Source organism: Ambystoma mexicanum, chromosome 6q, assembly GCF_040938575.1.
Source record: "Ambystoma mexicanum isolate Mex_15411 chromosome 6q, UKY_AmexF1_1, whole genome shotgun sequence".
In the NCBI taxonomy this organism is placed as follows: Eukaryota; Metazoa; Chordata; class Amphibia; order Caudata; family Ambystomatidae; genus Ambystoma; species Ambystoma mexicanum.
The window spans coordinates 1,157,605,528-1,157,628,897 of NC_090937.1; the positions used below are offsets into that span (position 1 = coordinate 1,157,605,528).

Consider the following 23,370-nt stretch of genomic DNA (forward strand, 5'->3'; position numbering starts at 1 on the left):
TTTGTGGGGAACTGACTCCTGTCCAATGTACACAAGAGTGGATACAAACCATGGGTTGTACATCAGTTGAAGACATCCGTGGGATAGTACTTGTCCCCCACTAGCATACCCCCACAACATCTGCAACATGATTCCACAACGTGCACTCGTTAGCTGCATCCTTGATGTCAGTGACTCTGTTCTGCTAGACATGTGCTTGTATCCGAAATAGGAGTTACAATACATGCCCTGCAGGGTATAGAATCTCTTTTCACACATGTACGTAGGTGCTTCCATGCTACATATAACATACAAGATGACAACCAACACGCCTTATGGCGTGCCCCAAGTGAGTGTGCATATGTCTAGACTGTGCACATACCCGCTGCCCCAATGGCAATGACTCCTGAGGCAAATTGTTGTGAGGCCTGCTCTCTGTTACCCTCCCACAATCAGCCCACACTCCATGGGTCCATGCCCCTCTCCCTCTTGTGGGTCACTGTACCTTGTTCCGATCTGCAGCTCCATTGACTTACTCTCTCCACTTCACGTACCTTGCCTATGTGGTACTCTTACAGCCATACACCCACTGGGACCGTTTCCTTTTTCCCAGACTTATGCCATGTTCCCATTGTGTACAGTCCCTGTACCAGGACAACACTGGTGTGGCATATGATGAATGCAGACTTGGACGTGGATATGTGTGTGTCTGCCTGTTGCCATGTGATGTAATTGCACGTCACAGAGCCACATGTCCATGCCCATTTCTCTGGTATTAGTCAACAGTTTGCGGTGCCATGGGCCATAATGTGCTTCTTAACGACCCTGTTGGTTGGCAATGTGTCCACTGGCAGCATGGCCCCGAGCAGGACATTTTCTTGCCAGTCTGCAGATAGCTTGTTGTCCATAGCATGTGGATGCTGTATTTCTTACGGTGACATGCCCTGCATTTAGTTCCAGGACAGCAATGTGATACACGGGTTTACTGCAGACACGTTGCACAGGACTCCACATGTCTTTTTCTGTCCATGTCCAGGTAAGGAGGCACCAGATGCAGAGGAGGAGGAAGAGGATGAAGAAGAGTGTGGTGCTTTAGACCATCAGTGGAGGACATGGTGTGGCAGGCCTTGAGAACCCACTGGTGCTACAGACCATCCTGAGCCGTGCTGCAGACACTTCTGATTCTTTGGACTCAAGTAGCTCTGATGCTAAACCAGATGTGCAGTCCCCAATGCTGGCAGAGGGGAGTGCACCAATGGGTGGAACAGTTGGTGCCCGTGAGTCTGCAGGGGGTCAGGTGCCTTCACAAGGCCAGTCAGTGGTGGCATGCCCATCTGTGGTGTGGGGTGGTTACGGCTGCAATGCCATGCTCCCAAATATTGGTTTCTGGTCCTGGGACAGATGTCCAAGGGAGTGTTGCAGTCCTGCAGCCAGGGAAAGAGGCATCACAGCAAGGGTCATGCTCCCTTGGATCAAGCAGGCGTGGGACCTGCACACGTAGTGGATGTGTGCATGCTGGGCAGACTGAGTGGGAGCAGCAGATGTTGCGCTCCACAAACCAACAGAGTTTGGCTGAGGGCATGGATAGGGTGGCCACTTCCATTATCCCCCAGCAGCACAGGTGGAGCAACAGCTGCAGGTCATGCGGTCACATGTCGCTCCCACAGGCTGCGCATGGAGGCCAACATCAGGGTCCGATGGGCAGATCTGAAGTGTCTGCCGGCATCCCTGCTTGCAGAGGGTCAGGCACACAGGGAAGCCCTGGGGCGTGAGTTGGTGGTGTGAGTTGTTGGCCCACAGAGCTGCAATCCATGAGGACGAGGCAGCCAGCAGAAGACTGTTCCGCCAGGAGATGTTATCAATGATGCAGAAAATCTCGAAGGAATTCTGTGCAACCCGTGAGGTTGTGCATAGTGACTTCTAAGACCTCAGTCTGCTGGTGCATTCATCAGTGTCACGCATGGCGGCTGCCACTAAGGACCAGGCCAGGGCACTGCGTGGTGAGCCTCAAGCACCACTTGCACCTTCTGTTTCAACGCAGTATGATGGTGCCAGCAGAGACATGCCTCCCGGTCCACCATAGCTGTACGGCCCATGAGCCCATGGAGGGGTACTTTTATAAAGGTTTTACGTCCACCCTTGTGTATGTTGACATGCACCCTGCCCCGCCCCCTCCTGAGTGGATCCCCTGGCTCCCCCCGCACCCCCCCCAAAGTCCATGATGGATATTTTTGATGTTTTGATGTGGACCCCAGGCCCGGATGTTGGCATTTTATTTTTGAGTTGCCCTTTCCAGGTTTTATTATTTTCTTTGTTTTTTCCTTCAGTTGTGCAGTTAACCTCTCAAGGCCTTAACGTTTGCAGTGGTGTACATGTAGGCATGCATAGTGAGGTCAGCTTGCATGTCTGCATGGTGGTGCACAGGATGGCATGTGCAGGTAACTATGGGTTCAGTGTTTCCTTGACATGTGTGCTGTGTGAATGGTACTTCACTATGCCTGTTGTAATGTCTTCTCCCATGTTGTTTCAGTAATCTGTGATGTGGCGGTGACTGCTGCTCCGGGGAAGACACCCTGCACCCTTTGAGATACATGCTCCCCATGCCCTCCACCAGGCACTGGCCCTCCTGTCACTAATTTGGAGACACAGTTCCTGGTGAAGATGATTCAGGATTATGTCCTTCGGTCAACTCATCTATGCCCGCACCTACTGTGGTGTAGTGCATGTAATTGGCCATCTTCAATCCAGGCAGTGTACTCCTTGATGTGTGTTTTTACTTGGCTTTCCCTCTCACGGTCATTCTCTATCCCCCTCTCTGGTGTGGTATGCTGCACTCATGGGCAGATCACAATCTATGTCCTGTCACCCTTTTGCACCCTGTGGTGCTTCTGCAGTGGGTGTTCTCTGCATATTTTCAGGATCCAATCATGTGTTTTCATGGATGTCCATTTTCTTTCTATTGTTACTATGCATGTCATTGCATTTAGGGGATGTGTTTCCCAATGGGTCGCATCGTATGCAAGGCAGGTGGGTACCCTGTACAGGTAAGTTAAGGGCATTTGCAGATGCTTGTGCGATGTTTGGCTGGGAGTCTTGCAATGTGTGTGATAACTTTGGATTGACTCATCTTGTGGAGCACCAGTACTACTCCATGGGTGCATGTTTCACCGGGTATGGTTCTGGTGATAGGTCTGGGCATGGTGTTTTTTCTATGGATTGGCGGGTGTCATGATGCCTACCCCCGGGGACCCAGACCAAGCCCAGCAACCCCGGAAGCAGGCATCAAGTCATCCCAAGCAAGCCCAACAACCCCTGCTAGGGGCTATTTGGGTGCAGTCCTGGCACCTATGGCGCCAGGCTCATATGGAGAGTCAGTCCTGGTGCCATAGGCGCCAGGCTCATAGATTAAAACTTACCTGATGCAGACCATGCTGCAAATTTACCTGATGCAGACCATGCTGCAAGAGCTCCAAGCCAAAAGAGGCTTGGAAGGGACTACTTTACCTAGGGACTATTTTTTACTCGGGTGGGGCTGGGGAGGAATACCTACCTGGGACTACTTTGGATGCTATTTCAACCACGCCCGAAGAGCAGCACAAGCTTTGCGTTATTTGTATCCAGCAGCGTAACGCTCACCGTGCCTGCAAGTCTGCATCCAGTCTTCTGCCACGCCTGCCTCGAGTTTGGAGCTCCTAGAAAAAGGGAAAAAGGAGGAGAAAAGGATAAAACAAGAGCAATACCTTTGATCCTTACCTGAATCCCCGATTCATCGCGTCTTCGAGCTGGAAGAAAGAAGTTATTTTATGTGCATGGCCTCGCCTGCTGCAGCGCCGCGCTGAACTCACCGGCCTTCGCAGCATCTTCACATTCCACCGTATCCTCCTGTATGTTTCACCGCACTCCGGCACCTAAGGAGAAGACAAGAACAGCAAGGGGAGCCAAGGGAACACACAGAGGAATATTAGTTACCCCCCCATAGACTTACCTGATTTTACCACCAGGGGTACTATTCCTCTTCATGGGTCGGCGCAGCTTCCACTGCATCTTCGCCGAACCCCGGCCCCTAAGGGGAAACAAAAGGACAGCAAGGTGAAACAAAGGGACTAACAAGGGGAACCCTCCTCACCACAATAGACTTACCTGATTTTTACCGCCGGAGGCATTATTCCCCGAGACTTCATACTTTCTCTCAGCGCCTGAATAAGGGAGAAAGCAACTGGTTACATATTGACATTATTTTATCGAACTGTGTTGGATAATACAAATCCTTACCGGCATATTACCGGTTGCCACAAGGAACTCTTCACTAGGGTCAAGCTGCAACCTGCAAGGAATTGGAAAAGAGTGAAAGTCAGGCATTTGAACTCTTACGAACTGCATACTTAAGGCGTCTTGCCGGGAATCTCGGAGTCAATATTGTTCTGGAACTCACCAATTCCTCCAAGCCAGTGAAGCAACTGGTTAATCTACACGCCCCTGCGCTCAATGCAGGATGGAGAGCTCATCTTTTCAAACCATCAGGTGAGACTATAAGAGGGACATCAAAGGTGACCAGTGGGGAGAGCAACGGGGGTGGGGGGGATTTACGCTCAACTCCACGGGTGGTTAATTCCCTTTCTCCATTTGCAGAAGAATATTCCTACGGACCAAGCAAACAAAGTTAGGTGGGCCAGTCCAGTCCGTCATCTCGGCCCTACGCGTCACATTGGTCGAGACCGCAGCTGTCCAGTTCAGATCGACGCCTCTGTGGGAGTCAGGTGAGCGTAACAGTGGGGCCAGTGGTTTCACATTCACAACTGTGGGAGTTCCAACTGTGTGGGCCTTTCATGGGTGGTTGGGAGTGGGTGGCTGGGCTGGCTGTTAGTGGCCTATGACCGGTGTTGATGGTTGTGCTGGTGTGTGTCTTATTGCACTTTGGCCATGTGTACACATCACATCCCTTGCAAGGTGCATGATTTGTGAGGTAATGGTTCAACAGCACATTTGGCCTCTCTTTTAGAGGGTTCCCCAATTATCGTGTGCAGCCCCAGTTACAAGCCACAACCATGGAACCATTGACACACATTTTTGGGATGCTATTTTGTGTCCGAGTACATTACGGTTAGCGGTATTGGTGTTTTCACATGCATGTCCCATGCTGCACCATGGTGTTTGCAGCTTCAAGTTGACCGCAGCTGGGTGCATGGTACTGCTGCATTCAATTAAATGCACAATTGGACCAATTGTATGCCGTCAGAATGAAGTCTGCATTGACCTTGCACTTTTATTTTGCATCCTACGTTTAGCATACATGTATCCTTACTTGCAGTATCACATTGCTTTGTTCTGTCTGCTTAGGTCTTCCATGCTAGTTGCCTCGTTGGCCAGCCTTCCAGTTTGACACCGGCCTCTGTGAATTGCTGCATCAAGCATGATCCTGCCTGGAGTTCAAAAGGCGAGTATTTGTGTACTTGCATTCTTGTGTTTTGCATCATGGGCTCCCATGACTGTCAGTGCACTATCCGAATAGTACGCTGGCAATGGCATGCCTTCTCACGTCACTGGTAGTCTTCCATGGGTGTCCCTGCTTTTTTGGGGCTCAAATATCTGCATATGTGCTGATGTCTTCTCATTTTCATGCAGCACGTTGACCGATACGTGTGTTGTGTATGTGCCATTTTCTTGTGAATGGGAATATGTGACATGCACATTTACTGCATGTCATTCAGGGGTCAGGCTGTGTTTTGTGTGTTTGATTTGCATGCAGTGTGCAGGTTTTGCTGCATATGTCCTGGGACATATGTTGATGGTGGTCTTGTGAGTTGTTGTTTGCATGCGTTGCATGTCATTGGGGGGACCGTGGGTCTTGAGTTTTTGGGTGCATGGATGTGTTAGCTGCACTCGGTTTCATTTTGTTCATTGTCTGCAGATCCTTCTGTCAGGGAATGATGGCTATTTCATGGGATGAAATGTGACTGCCGACAGCATGCCAAGGGGACAGGTAAGATGTGCATTTATGTTGATCATTATGGAATGGCTACTTTAGTTGTTGCATGTCTGGATGTGGCAATTCTGGTGTGTCACCCTCTTTGTCACAATTGTAAATTACCTCTTGTTAAATGTTTTATTTGGGATGGGGTTTATTGTGGTCATGTTGCCAAATTGAGTAACATGTGGTTCGATTCTGCACTGCTTTTCTACACCCCACAATAGGGACATGTTTGTGCGCATCACGCACCTTCTAGGATATGTGTGCAGCTATATGGCATTATGCTTGTTGCATTTAGTTCCATGTTAATTTTTGACCCATGTATGGCTTGCAGCTCAGACATGTTGTTTCAGGATTTATCGCCGCTTACACATTTGACAGGTATGTTAGTCAGTCATATGGTTTGTTTTTGGTGCCAAAGGGGTGATTCCATTAAATGTTTGGCATGGCGGTAGTGTTGTCCTCCCTCTTCAATGTGTTACTCTTGGAAACACAAAAAGAAATGTCTTTTTACTTCTAAGGGATACACACAAATTTGCACTACCAAAGGCACTTTCTTAGGTAGTGTTGTGGGCACAGTGGATTGACCCATTGTCATCATTGAATGGCACCTGGGATTTGGCGGGATTGTGTGCACTCCACAGGGGAAGGATTTAGGGTGAAATAAGATTGCACAGCCCCTCCATGTGCCCTTTACCCAGCCATATGCAAGCAGTGTGCCTGTGGGTGTGGATGGGGTCCCACCACCATGTCCACCTGGATGCCATGCTGTGTTGCAACATTGTGCAGGACACATGCCGTCAATGCTCATGCCGACTACTGGTGGTGCATGTAGCAACACACCACCAGAGTGGTCAAGAGAGCAGATACTTGACTGGAGCACTCCGAATGTGTGCTCCTCTATGGCCCGAGTTGCAGTATGGCCAGTGTTGTACCTTACTTCGGCCGGTGTGTTGGAGTTGCCTATGGGTGTCATCATGTATGTGCTCAGAGGGTAGTTACTGTCCCCTGTAGAGGTGGGAATGGTTGTCATTGTCATTTCTTAATAGTGTCTGTATGCAACATGCAGGCATGTGCATGGCCATTCATACTCACCAATGAGCCTTGTGCTGCCATGCTTCCCAGCTTGCAGGGCCCGGTGTATCATGTGTGCTACCAGAATAGCTGGCATACACTTCAGGACTGATGCCCTTGGCATCACACACAACCTGAACATTCATGGAGTGCCAATGTTTCCAGTTGCAGTAGATATGCTCTGTTGCTCGAGGTGGACGTAGAGCAACATGGGTGCAATCAATGGCACCTAGCACTTTTGGGAAATGCGCCACCCCATACAAATCCCGGACCACTGCTTGCCTTTCTGCCAGTGTTCTGGGCATATAGATATGCTGGTGGACAGAAGGATATGCAGTCATAATTACCAACACCTGATGTAAGCAGCGTGACTGTGTGGCCTGGGAGATGTCACCTACAATGGCGGTGGTCCACTGGAATGAGACACTAGCCAAAAAATGCAGAGCCCATTTGCAAGGGGCTCAGTGCTTGGGAGCACATGGTGGGTGATGTTAGTTCATCTTCCCACTCCGCGACCAGGTTGAGGATGATATGGGGGGGGGGCCTATACCTGCCATAGACCTGGTCATCAGGCATCCCAAAAACCTGTAAACTGCTAACTGTATATATTATGTAAATTGCTCGTAATTGCACTTTGTAACTGCCTATAGTGTACCTGTAACCGTATTCATATGTGCCCTTATACCCCTGGGTCCGGAGCGCCATACAAATAAATAAACAAACAAAAAGGCTGGTCCTTGGGTGGAATATCCGGGCCCTGGCCATCCTCCTACTGCGGTGTCCCTGGATGATTGCTGCAACAAATGGTGCATTCATTGTGGCTGTATCCGTGCGATTGTTGATCGTACATGCTTTTTATGCATTTGTTAGTGTGGACATTGACGTTTACACCTGCTATCGCGTGGCATAGGTGTTTCTGGATTTGTGTGTGCTTTTTGCGCACCGGCATGCCCTGTTCAATTCCATGAATACATTTGTTTTGCACGCGTATGGGCGGTGTGATTTTATTTTATGGTGGAACATCTCTCGTAACGCCCACATTTTCACTTGTTCTTCCTCATTCCACGTGTTCCGCCTCCTTTTTAGGTAGCTGCGCAGGCCCAGCCGGCCCTTCTCTTGGAGTCTCCCGCAAGGCGTTTGTCGGGTCGCAGTGACGTGGTGGTCCGGCATGGATTCCTCGCAAGTCCAGGGTAAGCCTGCGCACCGTGTTCCATGAATCGACGAAAGGGGACTTTGTATTTTCCGCGCAGATTATTCCAAGAATCGGGCTCCATGTCTTTTGAAGGAGCAAGAAGTCTGAAATGGCTCTCCCACATAAAAAAAATGATTATTCTGTTTGAATATGGGCGAGTTTTGGAATAACCCTGGGAGCCTTTGTGCAATGAGTTGGAGCCAAAATAAGTCCCTGATAAGACCAAGAGCACAATATTCTCCTCCTCGAGGCTTCAAGGCTAAGGTTGGGCCTGGACTATCTGTCCCAGAGGCATACAGCTGGATTTAAAGCCTAGTTGGACCTGATCAACCTTGCATACGCAAGATCACTGCATATGAGGATTAGATTGGGGATCCTGGCAATTACTGCCTTTGCTTCCAAATGGAAAGACTCAGGTTCAGCTAACTGTCCAATGTGCGGTGCCGCTGAGGAGACACTTGCATATTTCTTTTTACTTTGTAAGCCTACTGAGCGGCTAAGGCAGTTGTATTTGAGACCGTTATTGCTGGAACCAGGTATCAATACATTTCCCTCATCAGCATGCTCCGCGCCCAAATACCTACACAGAGCAGGGTTGCTGAGAAGAAGAATGGCTGCTTATTAATTCGGGCCCCAGGCTGCGAGTATTTCTCTCCTGTCTTTCTAAAAATGTAATACATGGCAGTGCCTTCCCATTTATACATGACAACTAAAGTCTTATGCTGCCGTAATTTCCCTTTCCTGTGGATCATACCTGTTTTACATAGTCTTTTTAGCAGGGTTATTTTAAACTGTAAGCTGTTTTGTATTTATCCATTGATTATGGCTGCTGAGGAGGAAGATGGCTGCTTATTAATTTGGGCCCCAGGCTGCAAATATGCGTCTCCTGGCTTTTTAGAAATCTGACGCATGGCAGTGCTTTTTTATCCATTTGTACATGACAACTAAAGCCTAACGCTGCCTAACTACCCTTTTTAGTGATCACACTTGTATTCTCAGTAGGGTTATTCGATACTGCAAGTTGCTTTGTATTTTATCTATTGTGTAATGCATCTAATCCGGACGACAATGTTGAATAAAGATTTTGAAACTGAACTGAATAAGCATTTCATGCATACAAAATTACATGGTATCCTGAACCGGCTTAGCCAGTGCTTGCTCTGTTTTTCTTGCTGACTTAACCACGAGTTAAAACTCCACTTCAGCCATGGATACTGTAAGAAGATTCAATTCAACACTACAGCTAAGTCAACGCCTAGTCTATAATACTGAATGGAAACCCTTATTGATATATCTTTATGTCCAGTTCATGCGTTCTGGATGACTACCCTTATATAACACCCCTCTATTGGAATCCCCCTGACCCCACTGAGCCAAGAAGTAGTTCTGTTTTGCAAGTTAAAAGGTTTAATTGATAATTTAAACAATATATATATATTACACTTTAGAATAAATTAATAATTGAATAGCACACTTAATCTGATATGATAAAGATTAACAACGGAGAATCTGGCACTAGCACACTTCTTTATAATCACTAAGGAGTTGACATGAAATGGATAAGATAGCAACAATACTTTTATGGTTTCAAATGGATGCAATGTGGAATGAAATGCAGTAAAGAAAATAACTTGATAGGATTTCAGCAAAAGACAATGTAATCACTGTCTTGGACAATTCACCCCCCCCCTTTTATGCAATGCAAGGAAATGGAAGGAAGGCACACAATTCTCAAAAATGCAATTCAAATGTAATTCAGTTCACCCCAGCAGCTTAGACTACAGAAGTTGAAAACACAGGCAAAATGCTTTTAAATGTGCTGGCAATGTAGAAAAAAATATGCTAAAATGCTTTTAATTCCCTCTAGGAGGTTCAGGGTGAGTGAAATCAAGTTAATATTAGTCCAGGCTCACTTTAGCAAGGATCTAGGAGTAATTGGTAGGTTAAACGAATTTTTGGCAAATGAAAGGCAAGCAGCTTCTGTTTTCACACGTGGAGAAATTTGCAAATCGCGGTAAAATGCCAAATCGCGGCTAAATTTGCGAATGCGCCAAGCGCGAATACAGAGGAACTACAAGGACTATCACTATCGTTTTGGGGTCCTAAGAAAGCCTAGGATCTCAGCTTCCAGATGAAAGTTACTGCAAGTCTCTAGCACAAACGGTCACAGAGATATGAGCGATTAAATAAAGGTCGTTTTTCAGATTTGAAATTTTAAAGTTCAAAAAGACAAGTGCAGCTTGCAACTAGAAATCACAGGTGACAGCTTTACAAATGACAGTTGACAGTTAGGAGACAGTTCTACTTAGATTAAAATAGGATTGAATTATATTATTTTAACTAAGAGATTGGTTCTGCACAGTTTTCTAGGTACTCACAATATATTAGAAATATGCCTTGCCACGGATCTGGTCAGGTTTAGGACTGGACTCTGGTATCGGCACTTCACAGTGATCTGGGTCAGCTCTCTCTGGTTCTCTGGATTCTGGAGATTTGATAGATTTGAAGTCTCTATGTCTGCTCTCTGAAGGTTGAGGGAGGTAAAGTATGGATTTTCCGGCAGAGCTTCCAGCTGCAAATGGATTTGAAGGTCTCTATCTGTCCTGTCTCTCTGCTTTTATGTGTTTTTAAAATGGGTGTGTGTGAGCAGCATCGCTAGCCAGCCCCTCTCCACTTATCATTGGCCAAGCTTTCATTTCTCCCCTGATTGGGGGGAGCTAAGTTGTGTCAGAGTGATGTCATTTTACAGCCTGCAGAAAGTCCACTCCTCCTGTCAACTTACACACAAATCTAGATTTGAACCAAATACATATTTGCAGAGGTACATATTGTTTTAAAATCATATGCACCCCTCACATATCACAGGAGGTATCTCCTGTTCAAACTCTGCTCTTCCTGGGAGCTTGCATTCAGAAATGGCAATATTTTGCACTTTTTAACTGGTTTGCAATTCCGGACATTACCCCAAATTTACACACATGTGCGCAAGGAGTATGGACATTAATTGATGAAGTGTCAGATTTTTCACATGCACACATTTTGAGTAATATCCTCTTTTCCGCTAAAACCCCCCTGAGCATGCCACCGGTTCGAAAAACCTCAAGAATTATGGTATCATTTAAATAATTTTCACAAGTCTGTACTATGAGTTATTCATCTTTTTCTAAAACCATATTCTGGCTATAGAGGTGTGTCTTTTCAGGTCACATGGTACAGAAACCAGTCTTTCCAGTTTCTGCCAAGCTCAGAGACCCTGCCACTCCCAGCTTCTGCCAAGAGGAAGCTGTTTTACGACATCTGCAATAAAACATTTGCCTGAGTCAGGACAGGGCTTTGTTCAGAGCTCCTGTATTCTGTGGGGCTCCCCTTAATTCAATTATCAGAGAGATGGCATATCCTTAGTGTGGCCAGCAAAAGGCAGATAGGCCTGGGAACACAGCTGTGACTCAAGTTTCACTCCTGATGGGGGTGGCTGGTGGGCAGAATCCAGTTCCTTAAGCCAAGTTTCAGATAAAATGTCACTTTTTGTTCCCCAGTTTCTGCATTCAAATAAAACTAAACATTTTTACATATGCAGCTAGAATGCTGATTCTAAGTTTAAAACTATGACATTTAAACAATTTCAACCTATGTGACACTCAAAAGTAGGTCACTCAGTCAATTTAAACATTTAGATTTTTAATGTCTTTCAGTCCAAATTTACTTAAATTGCTGAAATCCACAGCTCAGCCAGTCTTGTTATAAACCTTCAAGTCACTTCAGAATATAACTTTACATTGGATCCACCTCTCAGTAAGTCTTTCTTTGGCCTGTTTTGGGTTCAATTATTCAGTTTTCTACAAAAAAGTAAAATCTGGTGGTTTTAAAACGCCAGCTTTTGGATAGTGGTGAGTACTGGTACTGCACCCCTTTTTGGGATTTAAGAAAATGAATTCCCAACAGTTATGTGTTTGCTTTTGGCAATCAGCATTGCCATTCCCAATGGTTTCAGACTACTGTGTGGGTAGTCCAATGGTGGTTTTAGGCAGTGTCCTTCTGTGCCCACAACATCGGCAAAAATGGGTGGCAGCCTATTCTTCATGCATTTCCCTGTGCATTTTCTGGGAAGCTCTGGCCATCATGATGTTTCCATGTCAGTACTGCACAGTTTTAAGGTAGGGCTCGGATGCATGGGTAAATACATCCCACAATACATGTTCAAATGGGGAAGGTTTATGCTTTCCAGGAGATTTTCCGCCACGTGCTTCTCTGTCATTTTGAAGCCTTGCGCCACGCCCTCGGGTGGGAGGGCACGGAAGCCCAGGTCTTGCACCTGAAGCAGAGGCGTCAACCTCAGAGATCACTCTGGTAGGTGCTAAGCCCTCAGCCTGACGGCCGGTAGTTGTAATGCCATGACTCACGACCTCAGAGCGAGCTCCGGTAGGCTGGACGCCCTCGGCACCTTTTCCGGTAGCCGTGTTGGATCGTGCCGAGAAAAGACTCGGTGGCACTCGGCGATCCCGTACCTCCTGGGGTAGAAGAAGAGGACGAACTTGATTGCCCTTCCGAGGCCAGCATGGTAGGGACCCTGAACCCCTCAGATTGGGGGCCAGTAGCCAGGACGGCCTCAGGTCTGTCCCCGGAACGCCCGGAAGAGTTCTGGGCCCCTTGGCTTGGGAGCCGGTAGTCTTAGAGGCCTCTGGCCTGCCAGAATCTGAATTAAAGGAATCCTGATCCATGGGAACCACAGGGAAGGAGTTGCTGCGCCGTGGACCCGTGCTGAACAGAGGGCCTACCTTGTATTGACAAGAGGTCCTGGAGACAAAGTCCCTGAGGTAGGGAGGAGGAGAAGAGTGATCTCCCTCCATTGCGACAACCGATTCTTCAATGCCCTGTGACCGACAGCGCTGCAAGCCGAACATGCGTCCCAGCGGTGGTCGGGCCCCAAACACTCAAGAGCGCATGGGGGACTGAGGCCGGGAGCGATCGGTCACATGAGGCACATCTCGTTATTCCTTCTGCAACCGACATGCACCAGGGGATTACGAGGCACAGAAGAGAAGTTAAATAAGATTGAAAAAACAAAAAAGGGAGCAAGCAGAAAGCTAAAAAAAGTGTCAGCGCTGGCTGCCAGGTCTGACACGTCCGTGTGGAAAAAGACACTGAGGTGCGGGGGCTCTGCAGGGCGTTCCCACGTCCCCCACGCGCTATATTAAATTCAGAGGGGAAGCTTAATTTTGCACCACATACTTGAACCACAGGAGCAATTGAGCACTGTGGGTGATGTGTCATTTACAAATTTCTGTTAATTGAAAACACATGCACATGGTCAACAGATATGAGATGCAGTAACTGTGGCATAGTGTTATCAGGGGAAGGGCTGGGCAGCATGAACATTGATTTTTAACAATAGATGATGCAGGTAATTTGGTTGCTGAAAGGGTGCCTATCATTCATACCACCCTTTCATGATATGATATCATATCATATGGCATGTATAACGCGCCTATACACAAGTGTTTCACTATCAAAATCACAGTGCACGCACGTGCCTCTGCTGTGACCGTCTTCTGATATCTCCAGCAACCGTCATGCAGTGGCAACAGGAAATATTGAAAGGTCATATGTGCATTCCTGACAGCAGCTGGGACAGAAAGTTCCAAAAGCAGAGGTGGCATTAAATCAAGTGCACCTCTGATTCAAACATAATAATGGTATACCCTAGTCAGCCTGGTGGCACACTAAACTGTAAATATAAGCGACATCTGATTATGCCATGGTAGCTACTGAGGGTCACACAATTATGCTGTCACAGCATTAGGAGGCCATATTTGTTTTCTCTTGGGGAGCAGTGCTGTAGTCATGAAAGGGCTGGTGTGTACTAGATCCACATCCACCATGTTGGTCCCTGCACCAGGAAGCTACTCATTTGATCCCTCAGAGGAAGATGACATCTTCCTTTGGGGCACAGGCACTTACCATGGTAAAGAGTGCTTCAAAGACAGTCCAAACAAAAGAAATCCACTGTCACACCAGGGTGCAGATCACTGGAGTCCTTTTGAAGTAGACAGATGTGGGAAGGGGGTGGAGTTAGAGTAGCCAGAGGAGAGGTCTACGCCAAGAGAGGGGTTCCCCCAGATTGAATTTTGCTAGGGCTCCCTAAACTTCTTGCTCCTCCCCACTTCCTTCAGACAAGGAACTCTGGATATCAAAAGGCAAAGGACATGCGTGACAACAACCTGGACTAATGCCAGACAACCGGCTTGCTTTGGACCAATCCGCTTAAGATTTTTGCTTTTATAAGGAAGGGAATCCTTGGCCTTAGTGAATTCATCTTTGCACTTCAAGACAGTGGGCCTCATTACGAGGTTGCAGGTAGCCATGGGTCCGTCTCCGGGTCCCGCGAAAGGGGAATTACCGAGCCATTCCTACCTCGGCGGGCCCGGTAATTGCCCTTGCGCGGGAGCCGAAGCAGGTACATCCCCATTTCCATTTGAGCCCCCATAGGGCTCAATGGGAATGGGGAGGATGGTAGCAGCGGTATTGTTCATAATGGTACGGTTGCTACCATCCAGTTCTGCTCACGGGTGCCGCTCTGCATGCCTGGTCTGAACAGGCATGCAGAGCGGCACCTGCGAGCAGAACTCGTAATGTGGCAGTATGGTAACAACGGCGCCGGTAGCACTACTGGCGCCGGTGTTGCCTTACCACCACAATCGTAATGAGGCCCAGTCTCTCAGAGTCCTCTGCCATAGAAGTGAAGAAAGAAGCTTCAAAGGAAGAGGACAGCTCTTCTACCTATCAATCTTAAGGTCATATTTTGGGAAACGCTGCAGTGGATCAAGGCCTCACGTGAAGGACCGCCATAGGTGCCAGACAATCTTTCTGGAGTGGATGTGCAGAGAAAAAGGACTCGCCTTGTCCTTGGGGACTTTGGATTGGGCCACCCAACAACTCAGAAGTCCAGAAGAAGCTAGCTCAGGAACGGATTATGCCCTTGAGACACCTTCAAACCAGCTCAACCACGCTCTACTTACTTGAGCTGCTATGGGACCTCTGGTGCTGGTTTTGGTACTGTACGATCTTCAGATTGCTTATTAGCTCTTCACGTCATCCAGACGCTGACTTGACCGATTGAAGCAGGCCAGCTCCACTCAGTGTAAACAGACTCAAATTCTGACTCAACCAGCTGCAAGTCACCGACACACCATTGTCGAATGCTAACTGGACCCGGCAGAATCATCTTGCCACAGACTCGGGCCACCGAAAGACACTGACTCGATCCACTGCGAGCCTGCGACTCGAACCGAATCCAATTCGCCATTGGGTAAGCACGTCTCAACACCAGCTCAACAGCAGTAAAGAGCCACAAAAACAGGAAACAAAAAGGTATTTGAAGAGACCCTATAACTTTGGTCTGCTTTAAAGAAACGTAGTGACTTTTAAGCCCCCCTTCTTTGGCTTTTAGAGACATATCTTTGAACACTGACATTGCTGCAGAAATCCTTTCCCTGAGGGTCCCTGAATATCAACCCAGATTGCCCTTTATTCTCAAGTTTGCATTCTCTGTGCTCCTTTACATTTACATGCGTGGGTCTTCAGTTTTTAGTTTGGGCTATTAGGTGGTGCCTTCGCCACCTAAAAGCCAAAATGATTGCATTGGAGTACGGATAGGGAAGAAATGACATATAAGGGACATAAAACTTGTAGGCGTTTGGTAATTTGCCCACCCATTGACTGCCCGTGGCCATGGTAATCCCTATGGCTATTCACACCCAGTTCCTGCCCCAAACACCTCCTCATGAGAACTTTAAACAAGCCTTGCCATCAAACTGTGTACTCAAATTGCCTGCCCGTGTTTCAAATTAGGCTGAGATTTAATTACTTAAATAGAGCTGTAAACACACTACTGGTGTGATACAAATGTCTTAACCAGGTCTGCGTTCAGCCATTTTGAAGTATTATGAAGTCCTGTTAAAAAACAAGCATTGGCAAAGCCAACAGTTTTGGCATGTACATAAGCATTAGTTATTTTCCAGGCACTGCTATTATATACACAAGTTCTCGCACCATTTTGCACCTGCTACCATCAATGGTCAGTTAACACCACTACAGCAATGCCTGTCAAGTGCCTTTCTCATGCCTACAAAATCCCAAACAGTTGGTATTGCCAAAGCTTGTTTAATTCGTTGTGTACAATATCAGTTTTTTTTTTAGATCATTGGTGGACATTATTTTACTTTGGGACCATCATACTATTGTTTGTATTGCAACTGTATCAGCTCACACCCCTCCTGAAGTGTATAGCCTGCCCTCTGCCCACATTATCAAAAGCGGCAGAGATTTATCTGTCTAGCAGTGCCCGTTTCACCTTTATGATTGGGATCGCTGCTGGTTTTGTAGCATTGTGGAGCTGAGGAGGCTGTTTATCCACTGCTCTTCCTTTTACTCCTGCACAGCACTAGTCATTTTGTCACATTACCGATATATGTTGGGTATAGGGTTCATGACAGTCCTTCATCTAGAAACATTGGTCTAGAAAAGCGGGTTGTGGGCTTTCCTGAAAGAGATGAGGGATGGTAAGTTCAGTGGAAAGTCTATTAGATGTTCTGTTTTTGCACCAGGAAGGTACTGCTTCAAGACCTGGCTGGTCATACATTTTGGTACTTTAGGAGTTAGAATTGAGGGTGTGCTTTGGATAAGCTCACTTTCAGCAACTACATTTCAGTACAAATGAAACAAAAGCATTGATATTTTCATTCATAAAAACAAATCCATAAACCCAGAAATACTGCTCAGATGCATGAGACCGCGTTGTGCAGGCCAGATAACTACAACCCTATGCGAGACCCATCAGAGGCACAGGCAAGACAACCAATCGCTTTTTCCACAAATGGCAACAGTTTAGTTTCACAACCCACGGTTTCAAAATGAAAAACACTTATTTCGGAGAGAGTTTGCAGACCAGTCAACTAATACAAAAAACGAAGCAAAATTATTAATTGAAGCTCCAGACCATAACAAATGAATGTGTGTTCTTTCATTATCTTATTCTTGCTCTTAGGGAAAATCTGGCCGGCTTCCTTCAAGAGGACAAAGCACCCGGCACACCATTCTTTTTTCCACTTTGTATCTGCTTGGCAGTGATGTGAAGGACACTGTGTCCACTTTCCAATTCTAGAGTGCAGTATCCAGGGTTTCGCAAAAGAGAAGAGAACTTAAACAGGATGTGCATACCGTCCTCCCTTTCACTGAAAAGCCAATCCAAGAAGGCTGGCCACACAGAAGATGCCCACATAAATACCTGAATGAGTGGTGAATTCAAAGTCTGGAATCAAAAAGCTGTTCTTTCCCAGTGATTCGAGTCTACACCTCTAAAGACCCAATTAACCCATGAGAAGTTGATACCCTGGGGTGACCGGGGCCTTCTCCCTAAACCACGGGATGACCTCACAGAATTCATGTAGTGTAGGGTCAGTGGGAGCACTGGTCTGGGATGTCCAAGCTGTTGCACGAGCGTCCAAGATGATCCAGAGGGCAAAGGTGGGGAGAAACAAGAATACAATGATCAGAAAGAAAATCCAGAGGACATGAATTCACGTGAATTGAGTGAGGTGGAAATGTCTATATTACAGCGTTGCCTGTCATTTGTGCCACGCAAACTCCCAGTCCCTTGCAGCTCACAGTAAGATTTAATACTTCTTGTGGAAATTAAGATTGAAGTTCTTTTTTTGCCAATAAAGACATTGATTTTGAGGAAAACAATGGGTTTGGCTGTATAATCCACCTTTATCTCTAATGCCTCAGACGTACCAGTTGAAGTACTTACATTTGAGAAAATGGTTTTGATGGAACTTGTAAAGATTATAAACGATCAACATCATGCCTTTCACCCTAATCTTATTCTTGCTGAATACCAAGCTAGAAAAATTGGCCCGGGATCATTCGATTGTGATCAAGGCGGCGGATAAGGGTGGAGGCATTGGCGCGACTGATGCGAATCTATATGATCAGGAGGTGAAAAGACTGTTGGCCATTCCAAGACACTATCAGAAATTAAGCAGAGGCCCATCGGAAGAATTGTTTTCGCCACTAAGTGGGAGGGGTATCTGAATTTATCAAGCAATCGTCTACAGAGTTTTTGATCGCTTGTGCGTCATTGGTACTTACCAATAGTTTTTTCATGTTTAAGGAGGACTACTTTCTGCAGTGTAAAGGCACGGCTATGGGTTGCACTTTTGCTCCCAATCTAGCCATTATTTACATGGCTCTAATTGAAGAGCGTTCCATTTTAAGGGATGTCATTCCTTTTCTCTGGTCTATTATATTGTACCGCCGTGATGATATCCTCATAATTTGGAAGGGTAAACAGAAATTCTGAAGGAATTTGTAGACTGGATGAATCAGAGTGACGTTAACTTGCATTTTACACACAAGTATTCTGCAGAAAGAATATCGTTTTTGGATCTGTCTATTTTCTATAAGGAATGTAGTCTGCGAGTAGAACTGTTCAGGAAGATGACTGAGGACTACTACTTTACATTTTGGAAGTCAGCACCCTAAAAGCTTACTACAGAATTTACCATATGGGATGTTTTTGCATCTGCGTCGGAATTGCACAGACATTGCTAAATTTAATGATCATGCAGATGCCTTACAAACTAGATAGTTGAAACGGGATACCCCAAAAAGTTGATTAGACGCTGTAGAAAAAGGGTCAGATTTTCTAATCATGATAATTTACTCCTTCCTAAAACAAAATCTGACTCTATGGATCGCTTGGTGTGCTCATCCACTTTTTGTCAACATAGTGAGGCAATTCAAGGAACAATTTTGAAAAATTTGAGCATTTTAAATATTACAGCAGGAGTAAAACTGGAAAAAACGCTATTTGCTTTGAAAAGAAAAAGCAAAACTCTGAAACAGAAACTCACAAAAGCAAGCCGCAACACGGCTAAACGCATGATGATTCATAATATTCATCACATCCCTGTGGTTGGACATTACCTCTGTACCGGTTGTGTTGCATGTAAATATTCAATTAAAGTTCAGGCCTTTGAGCATACGGGGAGAGTATGGCAGTTGCAGGCTTTCACTACTTGTAAAAGTAAGAATGTCATAGATGCAGTATCATGTCCATATAAAAAGATCTATATTGGTAAGCCATCAAGGGAGGTTCATCTAAGAATCAATGAACATCGGTCAAAGATTCACACCCCTCAATGCCCCCTTGGTGTTGCACTTCCTTGAAATGGGACATGTTTTGGAGGACTTGTCTTGGTCCTGTGTGGACAAGAATCAGGAGGGGAGAACTGCACAGGAAGCAAAACAAATGGCCTATAGGGAGCCGTTATGGATTTTTACCCTAGAAACATTCGAGAGAGGTCCAAACCCAATGGAGCAGTGGGATTTTAGAACCTGACTCCATGGTGTATATTCAGTTAGCTTTCCTGTACTGATTGGTAGACTCCTTGGAAACCCTGAGGGGCTGCAGTCCCTGGGAATGATAACTTGCGTTGGCTAAACCATATGGGCCCATAGCCCACTGGTTTCCGTTGAGCTTTATAATGTTTCATATGGCTCTATAGTTGGACCCTTGTTGACAATTATGTGGGCTTTTGCTACAGGGATGCACTCGATTGGGGAGAGATATGAGGTCAGTGCTCATGAGTTGATGCAAATAGATCATTGACACTATTGTGCACTTCTTGGTTGTGATTTCATCACAGAAATAGGACAACTACGCAATGAGGGTCTGTCTCTTATGTCCATGATTGGGCCGATAGAAGTGCACGTTACCATCTATTCATTCTATCAGTAGCGCGCTGCGTGATGACGTAGAACGCCATAGTCACATGATTATGGTGAATATGTAACATTAAAGAACGCCTGAGCTGAAAACTTTATATTGTGGCTCACACTGAAGAGACGCTGGCCGCTTTGGAGCATATTAAGACCCATGAAGGGTAAGCAGGTTTAAAACTACTCTAATTTTCGAATCTTTTGTAACTATCTTCCCATTGGCACCTCACGATACAAAACATTTTAAAGACAACTTGTGTAATGTAACCACTGGATTGTTTAAAGGTATCAGTAAGATCGTACAGAACGTCAGCAATGGCGTGGTCTCTCTTTTGAGCAGTTTTTACAACAGACTGTGGAACATGCAGAGTTTCTTTTGGCAAACCACTATTGTTTCTGTGTTACCAGACAATGGGCCTGATCACGACTTTGGCGGTAACCCTTAAATCCGGCGGTAGCGCTATTATCGCCGGATTTAAGGGTCCGCCAAATCAGGACTTCGGCAGATTTCGCCCCAGCTCTAAGCTGGGGGGAAATCTGCCGAAAATGTGCGCTATTACCGCCGGCGGGAAATCCGCCGGCGGTAAGAGCGCAAAAATTCCCCATTGAGCCCAATGGGAAACGGGGCATTCCCGAATGGGCTCAATGGGAAATTACTTTACCGCCGAACTCGTGATCCGCCGCTATTAGCGCCGGGGAATTCGGCGGTAACGGCCAAGTCGTGATCAGGCCCAATGACTGGTATGAATGTGAGTTGTAGATGTGGATATGAATGTTGGGACAAGGGCATATTGCCCAGCAGGAATCAGGAAGGTGAAAGACGCAGGGCAGAAGAACAGGAGGAGCCTCACTCAATGGCAAGAGAAGGGGACTGTCAGGGACCAAGGCAAGGAGAGAAGGCAAAACAGAGGCGAGAGGAATCGGGCAGGAAGAAGAGAAGCAGGGAGGAAAACAGGCTGGAAAGGCAGCGGAAACCCAGTAGTAGCTACTGTGTTAAGACGCAGTGGGCCTCATTATGGGTCCGACGGTAAATGTGCCGGTGCTACCGGCTGGTTGCCGCCGGACCTGTAATGATTTACTGGCACCTGACTTCCCGGCTACAACCCCGGCAGGCGCCGGCAAATGGTAAGTCCCCATGGAAATGGGGACCACGGAAGCACCCTCACCATTAATAATGGTGCCGGTGCTTCTGTGAAGTGAAAACTCGGTACCCGCCAGCCGAGTTGTAGTATGCCGGACCGGAAACAACGGTGCTCGTAAGCTTACTGGCACCGTTGTTTCTGACCGGCATAGTTGTAATGAGGCCCAGTGACCATTGTGGGTGGCTGGGTTTTATAGGCCGCCACCAGAGTAAGGCTAGATCCAGTGGTTGCCCTGGAAACTAGAACCGTGTGCATGCACGGACCGGGGCTCTGTTCGTCGCGTCTGCAGCGCACATTCGGGCAAAATTGGCGGCACCATGGTTGCCGGCAGAGGACGCCAATCCCGGAGACATGGACCAAACATCCCATGTCTCCCATTCCAAGGGCACCAATACAGATAGAGGCACCAGGGCCGCAGGTAAGTGTTGTGTGGCATTTTGCTGCACGATGTTGTGCGCGCGTCACAAAACGCCCTATTCCATTCGTGAGATGCTAGTCCAGTCCTGGTTTTATCCTTGCATTCTGGAACTTGTAGTCCTGTATTTTCCCAATGCAAACCCAGGACTACAATTCCCCAAATACAAACTTAAAACCAGGACTGGACGAGCATTTCCCTAAGTAAAGGGGAAGGTATGCGTTCAATCTACGTTCTGTTTTTGAAGTCGGAAGCCCTGAACATGATATCATGCATTAAATATAACTTTTTCGAAGTCCTCCTTTTCCCTCTGTTGTAACAGAAAAGCCAACATTGCAACTACTACGTCATGAAGCATCTGCACTGGTGGTGAGAGAAACAAAGCTTGCATTGAGGGTGCGTGGAGTGCGCGCAGCAGGTAAGAACGAGCTTCAGTGCAACTTACTCGCACAGCAGGATGCCGGTCTCCAATCCGCAGCGGAAATCCTTATCGCCGAAACTTCTGCCAGTGACTTGCTGCAGAAATAAAAAGAAAAGGGGAGAGGAGTGGTTACATCGGTACTTTGTAGAGACAAAGGCAATCTAACCACCTTCAGTCCTTCCCAGAGAAATCTCAGCTTTGTATAATGAGCTACTCAACTTCCCAGACCTAAAGGAAGCCTCCTTAATACATTACATTAAATGACGCCAAGGAAACGTGGTACTTACACGTGGTCATTCGCGCGCACACACACCATTTCTATCAAAGTGTCTGAACGACGGACTCGATAGGATTTTAAATACCCATGGTGCGTATGTAATTAATACATCATACATCTCGTAAATGGTCTTATTTACACACACTGTGCCAGTTAGGAACTGTTCGAACGAATGCAGGGCAAAGACCAAATCCAAAATGGCGACTCTATTGCCCCCTATCTTACCAACTGTGCCATTACAACCAACGCCAAGACAACAGAAGGCTGGCTTTAAAAGGCATCAGCAGCAAAGGGCGCACCAACAAAAAGCATTACCATTTTATTTTTTAAATACAAAAATAAAAAATGAACCGAAAGATGAATGACAGCGGCACCTACAAACCTATTCCCGGTCAATATACACACCTAGCTGCTTGCAGGACCCCGGGCTGGGTGGAGGCCACAGTAGCAGAGGACGCACAGAAGCAAAGTGCAAAGATTGGGCTGTCTGGCCGCTAAACGGTCACAGGTGTTCAGCTTGGCAACATGAGAGTAATGCCCCAAAGCACACAGGGTCAGTTTGCCACTTTAGAAAGTACCTCCCAGTCCTCTTATTGCAACACAGTTCGTCAGCCTGATACCTCTGCCACCATTCACCTTTGGCAGATCTCCCACTGTCATCTGGGGAGGGCGGGATGACTGGATCTTTTTTATTTTTTATTAATCAAATGATGAGGGTTACTCTTTAATGATGCAGGTAATTCTGCTCCTGAAAAGGAGCTCTGCTAATCAGCCCCCCCCCCCACCCACTTCATCATGCTCTAGGCCAAAATCATAGAGCACTCAGTCTTCTGACACCCCCAGCACCAACCCAAGTCCCAATGGGTAAAGGTGTTTTTTTAATCTCGCATTCAAAATATAATGGTGTATGCAAGTCAGTCTAGTGGCACACTAATCTTTGTGACCCCATTGGCCATCATGGCTTTTATTTATGGTTTTACAGCCACAGCGTTTGGATATCATACTAGGATCCGCTTGAAGAGCTAGGCTGAGGTGCATTACCGGAACAGCCTGGCGGTCTCTACAATGGCCATGTGGGACAATGCCCCAGGCAATGCCCCAGGACACTGCTTCATTGATTC

At 46.7% G+C, this 23,370-nt stretch overlaps 1 protein-coding gene across 1 annotated transcript in view; it reads right to left on the reverse strand.

Annotated features, from left to right (window-relative positions):
• The window catches only part of LIMCH1 (LIM and calponin homology domains 1), a 1,245,196-nt gene that overhangs the window by 911,506 nt on the left and 310,320 nt on the right, over positions 1 to 23,370 (reverse strand). The window contains exon 2 of the mRNA XM_069631748.1: positions 21,997 to 22,067. Coding sequence (XP_069487849.1) covers positions 21,997 to 22,067 — 71 coding nt within the window. The remainder of the gene's footprint in view (positions 1 to 21,996; positions 22,068 to 23,370) is intronic.